General features: G+C 46.2%; 1 protein-coding gene across 3 annotated transcripts in view; it reads right to left on the bottom strand.

Annotated features, from left to right (window-relative positions):
• The window catches only part of LOC119431233 (gamma-tubulin complex component 6), a 314,121-nt gene that overhangs the window by 113,261 nt on the left and 182,876 nt on the right, over positions 1-17,984 (bottom strand). For all 3 annotated transcript variants that reach the window (XM_037698710.2, XM_049657249.1, XM_037698709.2), the window contains exon 12: positions 15,775-15,847. In XM_037698710.2, coding sequence (XP_037554638.1) covers positions 15,775-15,847 — 73 coding nt within the window. The remainder of the gene's footprint in view (positions 1-15,774; positions 15,848-17,984) is intronic.

Genomic DNA, 17,984 nt, shown 5'->3' on the forward strand with positions numbered 1-17,984 from the left:
TTCCCGCGCTTAGTCCCCCAGCTCGCGCGTTGCGCTTAGCTCGATCTCCGAAACTGTCGCCGTGACGGCAACATGGCGGACACGGCTAGGGCGCTGGAGCTAATTTCTCACGCAAACTGTGTTTCTCCCTTCCCAAGATTGAGTTTCTGCATGAGAACACGTGACCGGGACGCGCCCTGATTGGCTTCCCGACTGGCGGCCCCCGGGCACCCTCTCCACCTGAGCTCTCTTCCGCTGAGCGCCTCATCGCCGCGGCAGATGCTCACAGGCCCGCAACGAGGTGGTTACATGAGACCTTTGTTCTCGCGAGTCCTCGTTCTCGCCCTTGGCGGACCGCTACCCAGTTAGCCCTAGCGTAGCGGGCACGCATACTTGACCGGTCTTGCAGTGGGCCTTTGCCCGTAAGCGCCGTTACTGTCGCATTGTGCTGTATCTTGGGTGAATAAACCCGTGTTTGTTGGCGAACTGACTCTGGAGCCTTCTCTGCGCCGTGTCGGGGAGTAGATGAACCCTGCCGTAGTGCTTTTGTGCGTTCCGGAGTGGAGGAGCATCGTGCCCTTTTCTGATCGTCGCTCGTAGTGTAAGCCTTGTGCAAGCCCATCTCCACAGGGGAGAGGCCACAGCTGTGGCAGCGCAACTGTTGCTATGCGCCGCTGTGCCATCACGTGATTGCTGAGAGAGTGTGAGGGGGAGAGGCCCCAGCTGGCACCGTTCCAGGACACAGACAGATTGTCACATAACGAAGATGCTTAAACGCCTCAGAGAACATGACAACACGCTGCAATCAGGCACAGCGAGCAACTTGGCATTGCATGTGAAAGATTGTAACCACTGCTCGCCTTTGTTTTACAGCACTAGCATCATCAGCAGGGAGAAGTCAAAACATGAACGCGAACTGCTTGAAGCGTTTTGTATCAAAAAGAATGAGCGGGTTTGCATAAGCAACCCTTCGTTGCTTATCACAGCGAAAGAGTGGCGGTGTTAGTTAGTTAGTTAAATGGGGTTTAGTGGCGCAAAAGCGACTCAGGCTATGCTGCGCCCAACACATGGTGTTATAAACTAAAATATAAAAACAGCAAAAGCTGTGTTGATCTATAGTTTGTGTAAAAAGCCGGTGTCGTCTAAAAATCTAAGCACGTCAGGTAATGGTACTAGGGGATTGTCTCCTAAACTAAAGCAGGATGTAATGGTATGTGTGACTTGTATAAGTTCTGCAAAAGTTTTCGTCTATGTGTTTCAATGTGTGTACATGTCAGTAAAATGTGTATGACTGTTAGCGGTTCCTGGCACTTCTCGCATGTTGGTGATCTTCTTTTCTAAGTAAAAAATTGTGTGTCAGGTGTGTGTGTCCAATTCGTAGTCGACATAAATCTACTTCAATGAACCGTTCCTGGTGGGTACATGACTTCCACTCACCAAGGACGGGTTTAGTAAGATGTAGTTTGTTGTTTGCACAGTGGTTCCATTCGTGTTGCCATTTTGATGTCAAGGCCTTCCTAATCGCACTGATACTATCTTTATATGGGAGTGTTGTGTATATTATGTCTTTGCATGCTGCTGTTGATGCACATCTATCAGCTGCTTCATTTCCCGGTATCCCAACGTGGCTTGGGACCCAGCAGAAACGAATTGATCTCCCATATTTGTTAAAAGCCACCATGTTTAAAATATCCCCTAGCGGGGGTTCACACTCAGATTTTAGATGAAGAGCCTTTAGTGCACTTAAGGAATCAGTGTAGATGACTGTATTTTTGTGTTTGTCGGTGATAATCTTTTTAACTACAACCCATATAGCATAAACTTCAGCAGTGAAAACAGAGGCATGCATTGGTAATCGAATACTGGCTTCCCAATTTTTTGTTACAGCCCCCACACCCACGTGTTCTTTTGTTTTGGAGCCATCAGTGTAAAATTCCATGTAATCTTGATACTTATGCTGAAGAGCACAGAATTCTTGTAGAATGTGTTCATGTGGGGTGTCTCTTTTCTTTAGGTGTGTTAATGTCCAGTCACATAACTGCATGAAGTCGTGCCACAGGGGCAATCATTGTGGCTTTTTCGCAACCTGGAGGACATCATGAGGAATGTCATAATCCTGACAATATTCTTCATATCGCAGGATAAGCAGCCTAATCATGTTCGGTTTATTTGTATAATGTAACCGTGAACTGTACTGTGTGACGATGTTGTAGCATATGTGTTGTGGTAATGACTGTATTCTCAGTGTGTAGGAAAATGTAATTAACACTCTGCACTGCTGTAATGGGGTCTCATTGCAGTCAACGTATAAACTTTGGACAGGTGATGTTCTGTATGCACCACTTGCCAGTCACAGTCCAAGGTTATGTACTGGATCCAGTCGTCGAATGTAAGACTGCCTAGCAGAGCCATAAACTACACAGCCACAATCCAGAAGGCTACGCACAACAGACCGGTAAATACGTAAGAGGCACGTTCGGTCGGAACCCCAGTGTTTATGGGACAACACCTTTAGAATGTTTAACGCTTTATTTGCCTTAACTTTTGTTGTTTTTATATGGGCCAGGAAGTTTAGTTTTTTATCAAAGATTACTCCCAAGAATTTATATTCTTGTTTTACCGGCAGCGTTACGTCATTCAATTTTAGAACCGGGTCTAAATGCAATCCTCGTTTTTGCGAGAATAGCACAGTAACAGTTTTTTGAGTAGAGAAGCGGAATCCGTTTGTGTCAGCCCATTGTATTAGTTTATTTATTGTGATCTGTAGCTGCCTTTCACATGTTGTTAGATTTGAGGCGCGGCATGCTATTTGCAGATCGTCGACGTATATGGAGTGCATAACAGAGGGGGGGATGACTTTGTTAATGGAGTTCATTTTTACTATAAAGAGTGTTGTGCTAAGTATTCAGCCTTGTGGCACGCCATTTTCCTGGACAAATGAGCGCGAGAGCACAGTGCCTAGACGGATTTGGAATGTTCTGTTGGACATGAAATCAGCTATACAGTTCAGCATTTTGCCACGGATTCCTAAACCAGCGAGGTCAAGTATGATTCCAAATCTCCAAGTAGTGTCATACGCTTTTTCTAGGTCGAAGAAAACTGTCAGGCAGTATTCCTTGTGTAAGAATGCTTCACGAATTTCATGTTCAAGTCGGACGAGGTGGTCAGTCGTTGAACAGCCTTTTTTATACCCACATTGATGAAAATCAATTAGGTTCTGCGTTTGAAGAATGAATGTCAATCTCGCGTTTACGACGCTTTCGTACGATTTACCTAAACAGCTTGTCAAGGCAATGGGTCGAAAGCTGCTTGGGGATGTGGGGGGTTTACCTGCTTTTAAAAAAGGCACTACTGCTTTTTTCCAATCTTTTGGTATAATTCCACATGCAAATACCTTATTAAAGAATTTTAGGAGTGCATCTACCGAAGCTTTGGACAGGTGTGCAAGCATGCAATAATGGATGCGGTCAGGACCTACTGCGGTTTTTTTACCGAGCACACAGTACCCTGTTAAGTTCTTGTAAAGTGAATGGAGCATTATATTCTTCCTTAGACGCACAAGCAGTTGGCAATTACTCCTTTTCTGCTGACAGTTTGTATTTTAAGAACCTGTTGGAATAATTCGCCGAGCTAGAGACATTATAGAAGTGCTCCCCAAGTATATTTGCTTGTTCTTGTAGTGTTGTCTGAGTGCCTGAAGGTGTAAGTAAGGGTATCGTGTATGATGAGTAGTCCCCTCTAAACTTCCTGACCTGTTCCCACATCCTTTTGGATGTGATGGTGCTATTAATTGTAGATATATATTTCTGCGAAGACAATTTTTCAGCTTGTCTCCTAATATATCGAGCTTTCGCTTTGGCTTGTTTGAAATTGAGGAAGTTGCTATGCGTTGGGTATCTACGCAACATTCCCCAGGCCTTATTTTGCTTCTTTTTTGCTTCTGTGCATTCATATGTCCACCAAGGATTCAGCTTTTTTCTAACAATGCCAGAAGATTGAGGAATAGCCTTTTCAGCTGCGGCAATAATACATTCAGTAAATATTTCATTAATTTTATCAATGCTTAGGTCTGTCGTAGTAAGCTCCTCCAGCTTAGCACTTTCTGTGAAAACAGACGAGTCTGCAAGTTCTAATTTCCAACGGTGCGGTTTATGAAGTATAATGGGCAGCGCGTTGGTGAGAGTTTGATTATGGAATGTAAATGATCACTGCCATATGAGGTGTCTAGTACTTCCCATTTAAAATCAGTAAACAGAGACGGTGAGCAAAAGGCTAAATCAAGGCAACTAAAGTTACGGGAGTTTGGTGAAAAATATGTTGCTGCACCTGAGTTTAAAAGACAAATGTTATTTGTTAAAATGAAGTCGTCGATAAGTTGCCCTCTTTGGTCAGTTTTATCACTGCCCCAAAGGTTGAAGTGCGCATTAAAATCTCATACTAAAACAAAAGGCTCCGGCAGCTGGTCTTTTAAATTTTCCAGGTCTCGGGTTGTGAAATGCGTGTGTGGTGGGATGTACACGGAACAGATGGTGACAGTTTTATATGATAAAATGGTGACGGCTACAGCCTCGTACTGGGTATTTAGAAAACGTTCCGTGTAGGGATGCCGCCTTGCACAACAATAGCGACTCCCCCAGATAGACGGCTGGAGTGTTCGCGGTCCTTACGCACGACAGTGAAACCTTTAAGAAAATGTGTATTTTTGGGGCCTAGGTTTGTTTCTTGGAGGCAGAATGCTACTGGCGATAACTTATTTATTATGTCTTTGATGTCACCTAGATTGTGCACCAGGCCTCTGCAATTCCAATGAATGATGAAAGCCATTTTATAGGCACTAAAATATTTACTTATGCGTGCGAGCTTAGAATTTGTAGGTGACAAGTATTAGAAAAATTGATTACTCTTAAGGGCGGTAACCGTTCAGGTTACCGGTCCCTTTTTCGGCGCAGTTACAAGAAGTTTGTCCTTCTTGTTGCGCTCCAGGGAGCGCGGTTCTTTCAGCGTCGATGACGCTGGGGTTTTCGGATCGACCTCCATCGCCTTCTCCGAGGCGCTGGACGATCGAGAGCCAGGCGCCGAAACACGCGTCTCGGGCCTTGGAGTTCTGTTCAGCTTTGGGCCCTGCGACACTGTGGTCTGCCGGCCCGTATTCGATGATGATGGAGCAGCACTGGCTGCTACCACCAAGGGGGCGGATGGAGTTTCTACCGGAGTACCGCGCGCGGACCCTGTAGACTCCAGAAACCGGTGTGGCGCTGCCCCCTGCCGCGTCGCACTGGCATAGCTAAGTTGAGGTAAGTGCCCCAACCTTTTCCTCGCTTCATAGAATGAAATTTTTTCTTTTACGGTGATTGCGATGATTTCTTTTTCTCTTTTCCAGTAAGGGCAGCTCCGTGAGTAAGCTGGGTGGTCTCCCTTGCAATTGGCACATTGTGCTGGAGCATTGCAGTTGTCAGAGGGGTGGTCGTTGGCACTACACTTCGCACATGTCTCTTTACCTCTACATGATTGTGAAGCATGCCCGAACCTCTGGCACTTGAAGCACCGCCTCGGGTTCGGTATGTATGGTCGGACGTTGATTTTTAAGTATCCTGCGTCGAGTGAACTAGGCACAGTACTGGTTCCAAATGTGAGTATCATGTGTTTTGTGGGGATTTGTTGGTCGTTTTGTCGGAGTGTTATTCTCTGTACCTTAATGACGTTTTGATCTTGGAATCCTTCAAGGAGCTCTTCGTCGCTAAGGTTCAGGAAATCTTCTTCTGTCACGTTCATGTCACCGATATTGGTGAGTGCAGTGAGTTTTTCGACTTGTTCTTTCTTGGTCAATTCGAGGAGGAGGTCTCCGCTAGCCATCTTTGATGCTTTGTAGTTATGTCCAATCGTGTTCGCAAGGCATTTGGATACTAAGAATGGTGACAGTTTCTAACAGTTGTGTTTCCTTCACTGTGAAGGACATGGTACTTTGGATTGGTGTCTTGGTTTTCTTTCAAAAAGAACTGGAAAGGTGCATTGGTGCGCCCCCATTTTAGGGGGCGATCTTTGAGGGGGGGGGGGAAAGCGTTTGCCATGTAAGCTTTGGGTAGTTCGGCGGCGATGGTGGCCACCCACCACCGAGCCCAACAAGGGGACGCTACTAGGTTGAAGAGATACCCGCAGACGCCAGCCATGCATCGCCACTATAACCTAATATAATATACCCAAGTTTGGATAACTACATAAGGTTTGCTTGCTGCCCGGAAAATCGGAAGTAATATAGAAGAGAGTAGAAGACAGGAAAGGTGAAAAGGCGAGAGAGAAAGACGAAGATTGGAGAGAGAGACAGGAAAAGGCAACTACCGATTTCCCCCGGGTGGGTCAGTCCGGGGGTGCCGTCTACGTGAAGCCGAGGCCAAAGAGGTGTGTTGCCTCCACCGAGGGGCCGTAAAGGTCCAAACACTCGGCATCGGCTCAACCCCCAGGATCCCCTTTTCCCCGGACACGGCTAAGCCACGCACGGTTAAGCGCGGGAGGGTCCAACCCCCATGTGCTCGGGTCCGTGGTGTCGCAACACACCAAACGCCTGCTGACGCAGACGCCCCTGCGGGGAGTGGCGGTGTTTATCGGGGTTCGTTTGACTTCTTCAATGTGTCTGATTGGTTTCTTCTTCTGCACGTGTGCTTGCACACGAAAAGCGGTGTATAAAAGTATGTGGATGGTTTAATAAATCAGTTGTAAGTCCGGCGACTGTGTGTGTGTGCGTGTGCCTCCTTCTGGTCTTGCGTCTTGGTGATCACTGTTTCTTTTTTGTGTTTTTTTTCGTTTCCTGGTGTATAAGTCGATTTTTTTTTTCAGAATTATTCGTCGGTGCATCTTATAGAACGTTCAGACTTATATACGTTTCTTTTCTTCTTTTTTTTATGGAAAAACTGCCAGTCAAAATTGGATTGGATGCTATGGCCAGGCGAAATGCACCGGGTTGACTTCCTCTGAAAAAAGTTGTCGCAGTTTCACCTGAAAGGCGAAGCATCAATTGCGATAGCAAACTTGTAGAGAGCTATACGGAGTAATGATATTAGCTTTATCAGCTGTACAAACTTGGACATGCAGCAGCATCGGCAACACGCAGAACTGTTGTCGACGCCATCGGCGTTTTGCCCGCGTTCGCTCAAAATGCGTGCGGCGTTGGTGACTGTTGCCGGAGCCTGATATAAATAGGCACTTCATGCCGCAGCTAAATGTCGCCTCCCTTCCCTCCCCCTCTCCCACGGCCTCTCGCGCTTCGGAAGAAGGCACGTTTGCTCTACATACATGGTGATTGTAAAGGAGAAAAGAGACGCCTACTTCTGCAGCCCTTAAGCGAGCACGGCGCAGAACGCGCGTTTGTTCTCCGCCGTGCGTTCACTCCCCGTGAAAGACGCGCCCCTCGTGCCCTTTCACTCGCACATACAGCGTTCGGCGCGCGGCGACACTTTCTTCTCCAAATGACGTCATACGAAACCTCACGGCGACGGCGACGGCAGAAATCTACTTTTGAATGTCCATATAATTGCTATCGCAATAAAAAGTAAATTGTGGGGTTTTACGTGCCAAAACCAATTCTGATTATGAGGCACCCGTAGTGGGGGACTCCGGAAATTTTGACCACCTGGGGTTCTTTAACGTGCACCTAAATCTAAGTACACGGGTGTTTTTGCATTTCGCCCCCATCGAAATGTGGCCGCCGTGGCCGGGATTCGATCCCGCGACCTCGTGCTCAGCAGCCCAACACCATAGCCACTGAGCAACCACGGCGGGTGACTTCCTCTGGCAGTTGCTATGGGTTGTGTGCACGATGGAGGTACCGGGTTCTTCTCGTGATCGAGTCGTAAACGACTTATATACCGTATTTATTCGAATCTAGGCCGATAGTTTTTTTCAAATAATCACATACGAAACTCTAGGGTCGGCTTAGATTCGAGGATTTTAAAAAACGCGCCAGTTTTTAACTGAAACTGATAAATATGGTGCATAGTTAGCGCCATCTAGAAAAGTCAGTATCGCAGCCGCTACTAGCCGTGCCAGTAGCCAGCTGAAGTACACGAGTGACGTCGCCATTTTGACCTGCGTCGTATCGGTAGTATCGGTATGGTGCAGCATCGGCGCGCGGTGTGGCGTTATCGTAATGGCACCAAATGGCCGATGCCACTATAGTGCCGCTTTCTAAACGAATACTGTATTTACTCGAATCTAACGCGCACTTTCAACACGACCCTAATTCTGCGTCCGCATTTCAAAATGGCCGCCTCGCACGCGCGTCGTGCCTAGCTACCGTAGCATGCGGAAGCTTCCTCCGTGTGCTGCAGTACACGTGCTTAGGCAATAGTCTACCGTCTGTCTTCACGTTCTCAGCGTCTGCTCTATCTATCAGCATGAAGTACCGAGTTCATCATGATGCCGCATTTAAAAGGAAAGTGATCATCTGTGCGGAGACGGACGAAAATCGGGCCGCATCACGGGCGTTCGGAGAATCCGAAACTTGCGAGCGGGACGGCGCAAACAGAAGGAGAGGATTTTCGCCAGCAAAGCAATGCGGAACGGTTTCAGTGGACCGAAGCAGGACGTAATCTGCGACGATCCAGTCTGGTGATACGATCAGGCTTGGCCCTATCTTGAAAGCAATCTGCGACTGGTAAAGTCCGCCGCGCGCCGTGTTTTCGCCGCGTTGAAGCGAGAGGCATGCTAGCACGAAGGTGCGCTTCGTCTCCAGCGTTTTGGCAGTTCGTTTCCGCGGTCAACGAGCGAGGTGTGTTCATGTTTGCTTAAGCGCGCGTGACACCGTGCTTGTTAATAGCGGTCTACTAATTTGCTACCGCATTCGATGCATCGCCTTTCGGGTGAAACCGACTTTTTTTATTCATCGCAACATCAGGGCATCGGGAGGAAATCTATTTTTCCAAATTTTTCCTCACGGAAAACAGGTGCGCGTTACAATCGAGGAAGCGTGAGAATCGAGTAATACGATAGTTGTGCTAGCCGTAGAGGCATCGTCAAATGTTCAAACCGGGCGGAACTTCGGCATCGGTCTGTCGTTGGAGGGGGCCACGGGAGATGGTTTTTGCGTGCGCTGCAACGTGCCCTCCTTCCAAAAATGCAGCATCTCTAATGCGCTGGATGGTACTGAATATAGCGCACTGTTTGAAGATGTCAGCAGTAAGGAAGATAGCGACGAGGCTAGCAGCGATGGTGACATAGAATAAGCTCGGCATGTTCAAATTTAATAAATGCTGTTTCATTTTGCAAATGCTGTCCTCGCTTTTTCGTTCGGCCTACATTCGAGGTAAGTTTTTTTTTTCGGACTTCGAACTTTTGGGGGGTCGGCTTAGAATCGGAGTCGGCCTAGATTCGAGTAAATACGGTACGTTTTTTTCTAGAAAGCTTTTGAGGTGGGCGCGACTTTTACAAAGGTGTGACTTACAGACCGGAAAATACGGTATATACAGGTTTATTTACAAGCGCATGCGCATGTAGCCCTGCCCAGAACGAATAGCCCATGCCAGGTTATATTGTCGTCCTCATCAACTCTTCAATCATAATAGGCCTGCTCTTGGTCAATGAAATCACTGTGCCGCAGCAATATCTTCAAGAGTATGTATGCCAAATTTCGTGAGTATGGGACAATTATAAGTGTACAAGGTTATTTTCACAGGATTGTGGAATACATTTGTTGAACTGCACTCATTTTTCTTTCATAGTTCCAGTAATCGTACATGCTGTTTGGATAAATAAAGCCCCTTTGTGGTCACAAAGAGCTAAATATGCTACAACACAATGCTTTTTGTGAGAATTTATTATACATTAAAGTGTCTGCAAAATCACCATATGTTGCTGTTACGTAGGATGTAACTCAAGAACTACAGCTGCTACGCAAGAACTAATGACATAATTGAAATCTGCTTGAAAATTCCTATAATTGAGTGAATTTTGAAATCTCTAGTACAAATATTAAAAAAAGAAGTTTTTTTCAAGAAGTGTCTCTCCTTAACATGCCCCTTCGGTATTTTCACCGAACTTGAAGTTGCTGTCTCTACAGTTGTTTTAGGACTCTGGAAGACATTATGGATAGCATCAGTATAGCTCTGGAATGCTTAATTTAATAGTACTTTTCTACAAAGACTGTAATTACGCTACACAGTTATCATTCATCACTCACAATAAGCTTGCGACTTGAATGAAGTATAAACAACGTGCCTCGTATAAGTTCACCAAGGAGACCAGAATACCTACTACATGCCTCCTCTAATGCATGAAAATTGGAAGATAATCAGTATTCAGTGATTATTTTCAGAACCCATTATTTACCTACACAATTTAAGCTTTTGGTAAGCGGCACCCACAGATTGTCCCCCATTTTATTAAAAAATATGAAACTGCTGCTGTTTTTGGTCCTCTGGTGTGTGGGGAGCACACGCCACCACCTTCTCCCACAGGCACTCGCCGTCGCTTGCGCACGTAGCGCACGCGGAGGGAGCCGGGCGGACACGGGAGAGATGCACTTTGCCCTCTCCCTGTTCTCGCTCGCCTCTCGCGACGCGTGTACCGCGCGGGAAGAGGGAAAGTGTCCGACGGGCGAGGAGGACATTCCCCTCGCGAAAAGGTAAAAAAGGTATAAAAGAGCGCGACCGAGAGACCCCCGGGGCTCTCTGACCTCGCTACACCTGACCTGCCCCTATGGATATACTCGCTGACCCATGAGTGATCTCACTTGCGTGACTCCTACACGCAACGGGGCAAGCCTATTTATTACTTAATATACAGAGCGGACTTCCCTCTGCAAGTGTGTTTTATTGCCCGCAGCAATAAACGTTGCTGAGTTGACTCGCTTGTTGCCTTATTCGCCCGAACCCTACGTAGCTGCAATTATACGCACTATGGGTTGGGGAAGACCCCCACAGGTGCTATCAGAAGAAGTGGGAAAACTTCGTAAGAATTTCAAATAACACTTCTAAATTGGCCGAAAATGAGAGTTTTGGCCATGTTCAATTAACATCCAAAAACATGCACACTTCCAAATTTGCCTACATACACTATAAACGCTTTCCTCATTCTTTCAAAATGTAAACTTCGTGAAAAATCTAGCTTTTCAAAAACCATAAAAACAAACATATAATGTTACTGAGCGCATCTAATCTAGTCACTACAGCTGTTTGGCAAGCTGTGGATGCACTAAATTTTTAATGCGGGAACTGGGAAAACTAAACTTTTCATTCATTCATTTTGTGCATCAAGCGTACGGCCCATAACTCAGGGGTCCATTTAGCACCTAAATGTGGGGCTTATACAGTGTACTTACACTGGGCTCTCCAATTCTGAAAACGTCTGTGGGTAAGTGTGCTAAGATTATGTGGCTGGATTGTCAATAGCAAATATAGCACCCTCGTGCTTGGGCTCAATGCAGTGTTGATCGTGCTGCGATGAAGTCCAAATAATAGGACAGCGACTGTACGCAAAGACCACTTAAAAAGCAGAACAACTCATTGAAATTGCACAAAAGGCATTTTTTGAAAGTTAGAAATATCTAGTCATAGTTCTAACAGCCTGCACACAGCAAGGCATACATAAACAGAAATGAGCAACCAAAAGGCTTAGGGAGCACTGTTACACAGTCAACAAAGAATACGATGGCTGGTTAGCCGCACGCTGGAGCACATGTGGTTGCTCGCCTGTTTTATGAATGCTTTGTTGTGTGCAGGCATAAAGACGAAATGATGAGATTAATAATTGAATCTGCAACAGCTACAGGAAACTTCCATGATTTCATGTATGCTTTTATCTTCTTTCTTAGAATCCCCATCCACTAAACAATGATTGGTACAGACAATTTTTGCAATGTGCAGAGCCAGGTAAACTCCACTGAGGCTATTTTAAAGCAACAATTTATGCATCTGCTAGTGTGTCCTATGCAATAAACTTCTGTCAATTCGACTTCGGTTAATACAATTTTTCGGTTAATTCGATCCCGACTGGCGCCCATACATGTCTATACAAAGTTCTGTTATTTCGATCTCAAAATTGGCCTTCGCCAGATAATTCGAATTTGACTGGTCAGCTTCGCCGCATTGCAGCCCTGTTATGCAGGGAAGCATAATAAAAATTGAAAGGGGCCACTGTCACGAGACAGTACGCGTTTCATAAATATACAGGTGTGCAGGCACCGCCTCCGGTCACAGTACGAGCACCTAGATGCCTAATGAGCATACTAGCAGCCATTTAAAGCTGTTTCTGACGTTGCCGTGGCGATCTGAGCTCTCGTTTTGCCTAGCATGCGTGTCAGGAACTACTTCACAGTGCGCTTTAGGAGCAATATCTCCCCTATAAAAAAAAAAAAAAAAAAAAAAAGAATCGATTTAGGCGTACCCTGAACCGACTTATACGCTTCAACTACTTGCGAAAGGCAAAAATCAAAGGCGATATCCATGAGTGCATCAGCCGTGGTATCACTGCGTTTACTGTGCGACATAGAGGACCAGTTTACATTAGGCAAATTAAAATCTCCTGCTAAAATAATTCAATCACCAAACTAGACATATTCATTCATGTATTACCGTAATTCCTCTAGAATGGTGGTGGTAGACGCAGGGAGTTGGTACACTGCTTCCAAGACATATCCAACAATAGCATAACTAACCTTGCAAAAGATACATTCTATATTAGGTACAGCTGGCATTTTTACACATTTAAAGATGTCTTGAAAACAATACACACACCACCACCTTTAGTGCCGGGATCTTTTTTAAGCAGACTAAATCCTGGTGGGACAATTTCACTGTTGTATATTGCGTTGGTCAACCACGTTTCAGTGAGACTAGCAATATCTGGATTATGTATCAGTAGAAGTCCCTCAAACTCAGTAGCCTTGTCTACAACATACCTACAGTTAACAATGGGCCTCTTCGATTATGCAATCCCGGACTGTCTGCAAACTGTCCGTGGCTTCCGTTCTGACTAGCCCTGACAGTAGAGCACGTCACAGTCACGTGATCCAGCTGTCGGGGACTGTCGGAGATTTCGGTCGAAAACTGCGACCCAAAGTCACTCTCCTGGCTGCCGTCTGCTCCTCACTACTTGTAGATAGCATAGAGTTAATATAACCTCTACAGTAGATAGCCCCTACCCAACGTTTTCATTAGCGTGGCCTCCGAAATGGTGCAGTCTCAGAGGCCACGTCGCTGACACAACCATAAAGCTCCGCGCGCGCGCGTCGCCGTGCCGGCATCGCCCGCTCCCTGAAGTTTCGTTCACTGCCGTTATCGGGATGCGAGAGAGAGAGATTGTGGATGTGAAGAGGAAGAGGCGCTATCGGGATGCGAGCGTCGGCCGGCGTGGGCAGTTTCGTGGGCCTCGCTCGCTATGTGCTTGCGCGCCGCGATATTTCACGACTCGCACCGTTAGTACGTAGCACTATGGTGCACGAATACGTCAAAAATAAGTCCTTTTTTTAATTTGAACAAATTTTCGGGCCCCTTCGAGTTCGAATTATCGAGATTTGGCTCTTTTTTCTGCTGGTACATCGCACCCTTGGACAGGAACAACTCCTTTTGCACACAATGCAGACCCTTGTCCGTATTTTCGTTGTCTTTCGTGCGAAAGAAGCTTTGTAAGGCTTCCAAGCCAGCAAGGGCTTTGGCGAAGGTAGCCGGTGGACGCAAGCCTTCGTTCTCGCCGCCGTCTTCATGCGCCTCGTCCGCCACCACCTCCGCTACGATCTCGGCGAGTCGTAGCGCCGCGCGTCCGCCTATTTTCGCGGCTTAGTAGTTCGCGTTTAAGCAACGGCCGAGGTAGCGCAGAGGTCAATTCGCTCGCCGCTGCTGCCGCGCTTCGTCACTTTGGGTGAACGAGCAATGCAGAGAAATGGTGGAGGGGGGCAATTGAGCACTGCAGAGAAGCCGCTCGGCGGCCGTCTGCCACTTGGCGCTTCACAAGCACATGAGAGCGGCCTTTTTGCACACCTGAATCATAATTTCTCGCTGCAGAACGTATTATACGACCGCAGTTTGCCATAATGCTGAACGTTGCTGCCGAATAATCATGTTTTCTGGGAACGTATTAACCCGAACGTATTAACACATTTCTCTATGGGGTTGTGATTATTTTTCGTGATTGCGAACGTAGGAGCTGGGTAATCGTATTAAGCCAGAACGTATCAGCAAGGTTCTACTGTACTGTCCTTTAGTTTGCTACAGGCCTTCTGTATGAATGCTTTGTCACGGTAGTCCAAGAATTTTAAAATACCAGGAGGCGTTTTATTTACTATCTTTCAGCATAGTCTGTGTATCGATACTGGCAATATTTACACGCAATATCTTGTTAAATACTTTGGTCACTACCCTTTCAAGGACCTTGGTAGTCTCGTTATCATGAGACCGCTAACGGGGCCTAAAAAACTTTCCTAAATTATACACGCGCGCACACGCCGTGAACAAAGAAGTGGAGAAAAACCATCTTAGTTTTGGAAAAGCTCGCGAAAAGCAAGGTGGTAAGATGGAAAAAAAAAAGTTGAGACGTTTAGAACCAACAAAAGAGCAGGGGTCTGTCTAAAATTCTGAAGGCCTTCAGTAGACTTATTAGACGTCTCGGTGGTCATACCATGACCGGCGTTGGCGCTTGTACGTGTGTAAATTAAGGAGCTCATGGTATACCCTTAGGAGTGACATTTACCCCGCTTGATATGCTTCACCTCATAACACGGCTGCATTGCAGCGAAGCTAACTTTAAAAGAAAATACTGCCATGTGAATTAACGGCATGTTTCGGCATACTTTCTGCCTTTTATTTAACTCAACCTGCCAGATAATTCGACCAATTTCGACAGTGCCATCAGAATCAAATTAACGGAAGTCGGCCCTTCTGCACATTTTACACACTACTCGAACAACACATGTTACATTAGGCCCTGCATGCTTCCATGTTGCCTCTACTGATTTATGAGCACTGTCGGGCATGCTGCCTTAAGGCTGAGAACAATGCTTAGCTACATTCTTCTACACAATGGCTGAATTCAAAATGCTCATAAATTTCAGCTGCCCTTCACTGTCTCAAACATGGTTTCAGCAATGGCAATTAGCAGTACCATAAAGTGCTCAACTGAAATGGACACTTTCTCCAGAGAGAGCTGGTGAAGAATAGTATTGCCACGTATACTTATCTTTCCCAGTGAGCGTCTTTCAGCACCTAACAAATGTGAAAAGTTATTGCACAGCGCATGACGCGCTTTTCTGTGTCGGAAGTTTTTCGGGCGTTATCGCTGGTTCTACCTGTTGCCCATGCTGTCACCGAGCTTTGTGTAATCAGATTGCATGCGCGACGTGAATAGTGGCGTATATTCTAGAACTTACGTGAGCACCAGCGATTATGTTGGAAGGGTCATTGAGCCATGTATAAATAGCCGATACTTCTGATCCGCAGATCAGACTTCTACGATCAATGAGTGTGGTCGCCGCTACCATTGTGTTGAGTGTTACTTAGTGTTGACGGGCACACGTTTGCCCAATAGTTTCATGACTTGCGTTGTGCCACTGTGGTTGTTCACTGTCACTACAATGTAAGAGTATGCATTAAAGCAAATGGCTGTAGATTAATACAATGCATACAGGAGCCTTGAAAAACACAATGAATGCATTCAAAAACCAATGAAACGAGTTATAAAAATCGGACCTTGCTGTCGTCCTTGGCAAAGGCTAAAGTGAACGGAGAATGCCGATGGCCCACGACCTCAGAGCAAGGCCTACACATGGCATGCCACTGATTAGAAAAGCAAGCAGGTTAAACAGAAAGCACATACCGAGGAATTGCATTAAGCAGATGACTTCTCCTGTCGACTCGTTGCCTTTGAGCTTCGATCCATTGTTTTGGGACTGAAAGAATGAGCATCATGAAAAAATGTTCAACGGGTCTCTGGGTGATGTAGCAGCAATGAAAATCACTTTTCACGGCACAGGACAACCATTAAAGACGCAAGGTCAGAAAATTTCCATCAAAGAATCAAAGGCCCTGTATTAAAACTTTTTGGTGTAAAGCAAACAATTATCCAAGTCTCATTCCCAACTTACACTGAGAACATTGTGTCTGGTGCAAACCGCAGTATCCATGATCTGCATCAGGATTACAAAGAACTGATGCTAGGTAGACCAAATCATAAGCATAAATGATAAGAGAAAAATTATGCAGATTTAACTCAATGTTCGCATCTAGATGACATGGAGCTTTCTTTGTGTCTATAAAAAATGCTGAAACTATGCCTACGTGTGTCATTTCTCAAAGCGCTGCCAGAATGCTTTAAAAGGCCTCTATAACGAAATGCATGAGACCTCCAAAATCCTTTGTTAAACAGATAACTTGGCTATAATGATCACGTACTGTACTTCTGCTATAGAGCAGCTAAGCACATTCAGCAAAAGAAAATGTTTATTTAGCATAATTCAATAGATACTAAGTGAATTAAATAATTTTCTTCTGCACAATTAGTTTGATGGAATGTGCGACTGCAGCCGACACTATGGTGATGAGGTTTCCAGCATGCTTAGCGGCAAAATCTGGAAGCGACAAAAGGTGCAGCTTCATAAAAATTCATGGTTATTCTGCAGGCTCTTCACCCCTGCTGCTTTCATTGACCTTCGGTCTCCATTCCGGGCAAGACAGGTCTGCCATGGCTACTGCAACGTCCAAAGCCTCCTGCATGGTTGCACTTCCAATAAGCACCACCTAGGGAGCCTTTCCGAGTATGAAGGCTTCCACTGCTATGAAAGAAGTGGTGGCGCCACTACAAGCCTTTGTTCACACATCCTGTCTGAGATGCTATACAAAGTAACATTACAAAACGGGAGCCAACAGCAGCACCTTTTGCATCACAGCGAGAATGCCTGCTTCATACACTATGGCCAGCGTGTGATAGTGATGTTGAGCAGCCACCTCAAGACCAGCAGGTATGCAATGGCGCAATGACAGCAGAGGCTGCAGCGAGATGGTTCTGTACTGTTGCTTACAGGAGGCATGTTGGTTTGCAAACCTCCGCAGATTTGCCTGTAGGCGTGTCCGGGTTTCGCAGTAGAGTTTCGTAGCTGGTATGACTGAAGAACTCTGTTTTATTGCGATGGCAATTATAGAGACACTCCAGGCAGATTTCTATCGTTAGCATCGCCATGAGGTTCCGTATAAAGTCCAAAGGCGATAAAATCGTTGCCGCGCGCCGTATGCTGTATGTGCGAGTGTAAGCAGACAGGAAGCATGCCGTCTTCCGTCACGTACAATACACCCAATGTTGCAAGGCATCGGGGGGAGGGGAGGGAGGCGGGCGGCATTCTACTCCGGCTGCAACTGCATATGTCGCGGCTGCGTGCCGTCGTGCGGCCGTATCTTGAAAGTGATCTGCGTTGGGGGCAGCTTGTAGCTTTGTTCGTGCTGTGTGTTCACAGCGCTCAGTCTGCATTGAAGTGATAGACCGTACGGAGGTCACTTTGCTCGCTGCTGCTGCCGCGTTTCCTCAGGCCAGCGTTTTGACAGCAAGTGTCCGCGGTCATTAAGTGTGATGTGCTCATGTTTGCTGTGCGCGCTGACACTATGCTTGTTAATTTGGTTAGCAAGCGAATGTTACAATTTTAAACGGCATATAACAGTACTATCCTCACTTCGTATGGATTTCTGCTAATGCTGCTCTCGCAATCGATGCTTTGCCTTACGGGCAAAACTGCATCTTTTTTAGGTGGCACACGTCGAGCTACACACAGTATGGCCTTTAGCATCTTGAAGGGGCAGCGCAACACAACTAAGACTGAAAGCAGGAAAGACACAAGACAGCGCTGAACCAGTACCAACTTGCCCAAATGTTGCTTCTTCTACAGTATGATCTATCTTGGGCTGTGAAGCTCTCTCTCTGAGAAACCCATATGGGTTTCCTTTCTAGCATTGTGCAACTCATGGGTGGATGACAATTTTACCCTTCAATGAAATTTTGGCCACCTTGCAGGCTACTGCAGAACTACTTTGCCAATTGCT

Source organism: Dermacentor silvarum, chromosome 10 (genome assembly GCF_013339745.2).
Source record: "Dermacentor silvarum isolate Dsil-2018 chromosome 10, BIME_Dsil_1.4, whole genome shotgun sequence".
NCBI classification, from domain to species: domain Eukaryota; kingdom Metazoa; phylum Arthropoda; class Arachnida; order Ixodida; family Ixodidae; genus Dermacentor; species Dermacentor silvarum.